The following is a 1,767-nucleotide window of genomic DNA, read 5'->3' on the forward strand; positions in this document are numbered from 1 at the left end:
TACAGCAAGCCCCAAGAGGAGAAACCCACCGGAAGTGCCAGCGGTGGAGCTCAGCTGCCACCGCGCTGCAGTCCTCCAGGTGTCTCTTCACCCCATGCAGCACATACACCGTTGCTAACCCTTCCTGCAGCAGCAGCAGCAGCAGCAGCAGCAGCAGCAACAGCAGCAGCAGCAGCATAAGTTGTAGCAGAAGCATTTGCAGTAGCAGTGTCTGTAGCAGTAGCATCTGCAGCAGCAGTATCTGCAGCAGCAGCAGCAGCACTTGCAGCAACAGCAGCAGCAGCAGCAGCAGCAGCAGCAGCAGGAGTTTGTGTTACCTGCTGCAGCGCGCCTCTGGCTTTTAGTGTATCTAGCAGCTGCTGCAGCTTCGCTTTGCATGCGTTTGTTTCTTTGTTGAGAGCATCAGCAGCAACAACAGCAGCAGGAAGAGACCGAGACAAAGACAACGCGTGCCGCTCAGAACTATCCAGACACCGCTGCGCAGACACCCCACACATGCAGCAGCAGCAGCAGCAGCAGCAGCAGCAGCAGCAGCAGCTGTAGCAGCAGTAGTAGCAGCAGCTGAGACTGCAGCAGCAAACCATCATACAGACAAGGAAAACTGCTGCTTCTGCTGCTGCTGCTGCAACGACAGCACGTAGATGCTGAGAGGCCTCTCCCTGATCAGCAGCAGCAGCAGCAGCAGCAGCAGCAATAACAGCAGCAGCAGCAGCAGCAGCAGCAGGAATTTGTCTCCTCACATCAATCCTTTTTCTAAGAGAAATGTGCAGCTCCTCCAGCTGTCTCTCCAGTGTCTCTATCCCGTCCTCGGGGGCCCCCAGGGGGGCCCCCACATGCGCATCGATGAAGGCGTAGGGGTCGCTGGGGGCCCCCCCGTACCCTGGGGGCCCCGGGGGAGGGGGGGGGCCCGGGGGCCCCTTGGGGGGCCCCTGGGGGGCCCCCTGGGGGGGCCCCTCGGGGGGGGGCCCCTGTGGTTGCATGCGTGCGGGGCTGTCGGTGTGTGTGTATGCGCTCATTGCTGTGTTGCTGCTGCTGCTGCTGTTGCTGCTGTTGTTGTTGCTGCTGCTGCTGCTGCTGTTGCTGCTGCTGGCAAGAAGAGGAATGAGGCCATGATGGGCTTAGAAACACAGCCTGGGGTTTGGGGTTTAGGGTTTAGGGTTTAGGGTTTAGGGTTTAGAGTAAATAATATTTATTTTGTATATATTTTTTCAATGCTAAAGAGAAAACAAAACCACACGGAAAACAGGGGGGCCCCTGTCTCGCTGCCTGTTGGGGGGCCCCCAGGGTATGCATGCGTTTGTGTGCCCTTCGGAGTTTATATTGGCTGTTATAATTAAAATAATAATTTATATTCTCGTTTATATAAATAAAATATATTAAAAAGTGGCATCTAGGGTTTAGGGTTTAGCGTTTAGGGTTTAGGGTTTAGGGTTTAGGGTTTAGGGTTGATGGTCACCAACTGAGAGTACCTGCCTATACACCCCACGCAGCAGCAGCCTGTTTATATTTTTTTTTGTTTGTTTAATAATTATATTATATTTTGTTTTGGTGTTTCAGATCGGGCAGCAGCTAGCTGCGCATGCAATGCCCCTACTATAAACCCTAAACCCTTAAACCCTAAAACCCTAAACCCTAAACCCTCAACAGGCGGCATACAACGAACAATAGTTAAAAGAAAATAGCGTCGAAGAGTTACACAACGAACTCTGAACCCTTGGGCTTATGTTTCGGGATTTAAATTTAGGGTTTAGTGTTTAGTGTTTAGGG

General features: G+C 52.7%; 1 protein-coding gene across 1 annotated transcript in view; it reads right to left on the reverse strand.

Annotated features, from left to right (window-relative positions):
* Positions 1-1,016, reverse strand: part of EMH_0075420 (uncharacterized protein) — a gene marked incomplete at both ends in the record, with an annotated part of 2,772 nt that extends 1,756 nt beyond the window's left edge. Inside the window, 3 exons of the mRNA XM_013499596.1 lie at positions 30-124; positions 318-476; positions 741-1,016. Coding sequence (XP_013355050.1) covers positions 30-124; positions 318-476; positions 741-1,016 — 530 coding nt within the window. The remainder of the gene's footprint in view (positions 1-29; positions 125-317; positions 477-740) is intronic.
* Between the last annotated feature and the right edge of the window lie 751 nt (positions 1,017-1,767).

This window comes from Eimeria mitis, genomic scaffold (genome assembly GCF_000499745.2).
Source record: "Eimeria mitis Houghton genomic scaffold, Emh_scaff4473, whole genome shotgun sequence".
Classification (NCBI taxonomy): Eukaryota; Apicomplexa; class Conoidasida; order Eucoccidiorida; family Eimeriidae; genus Eimeria; species Eimeria mitis.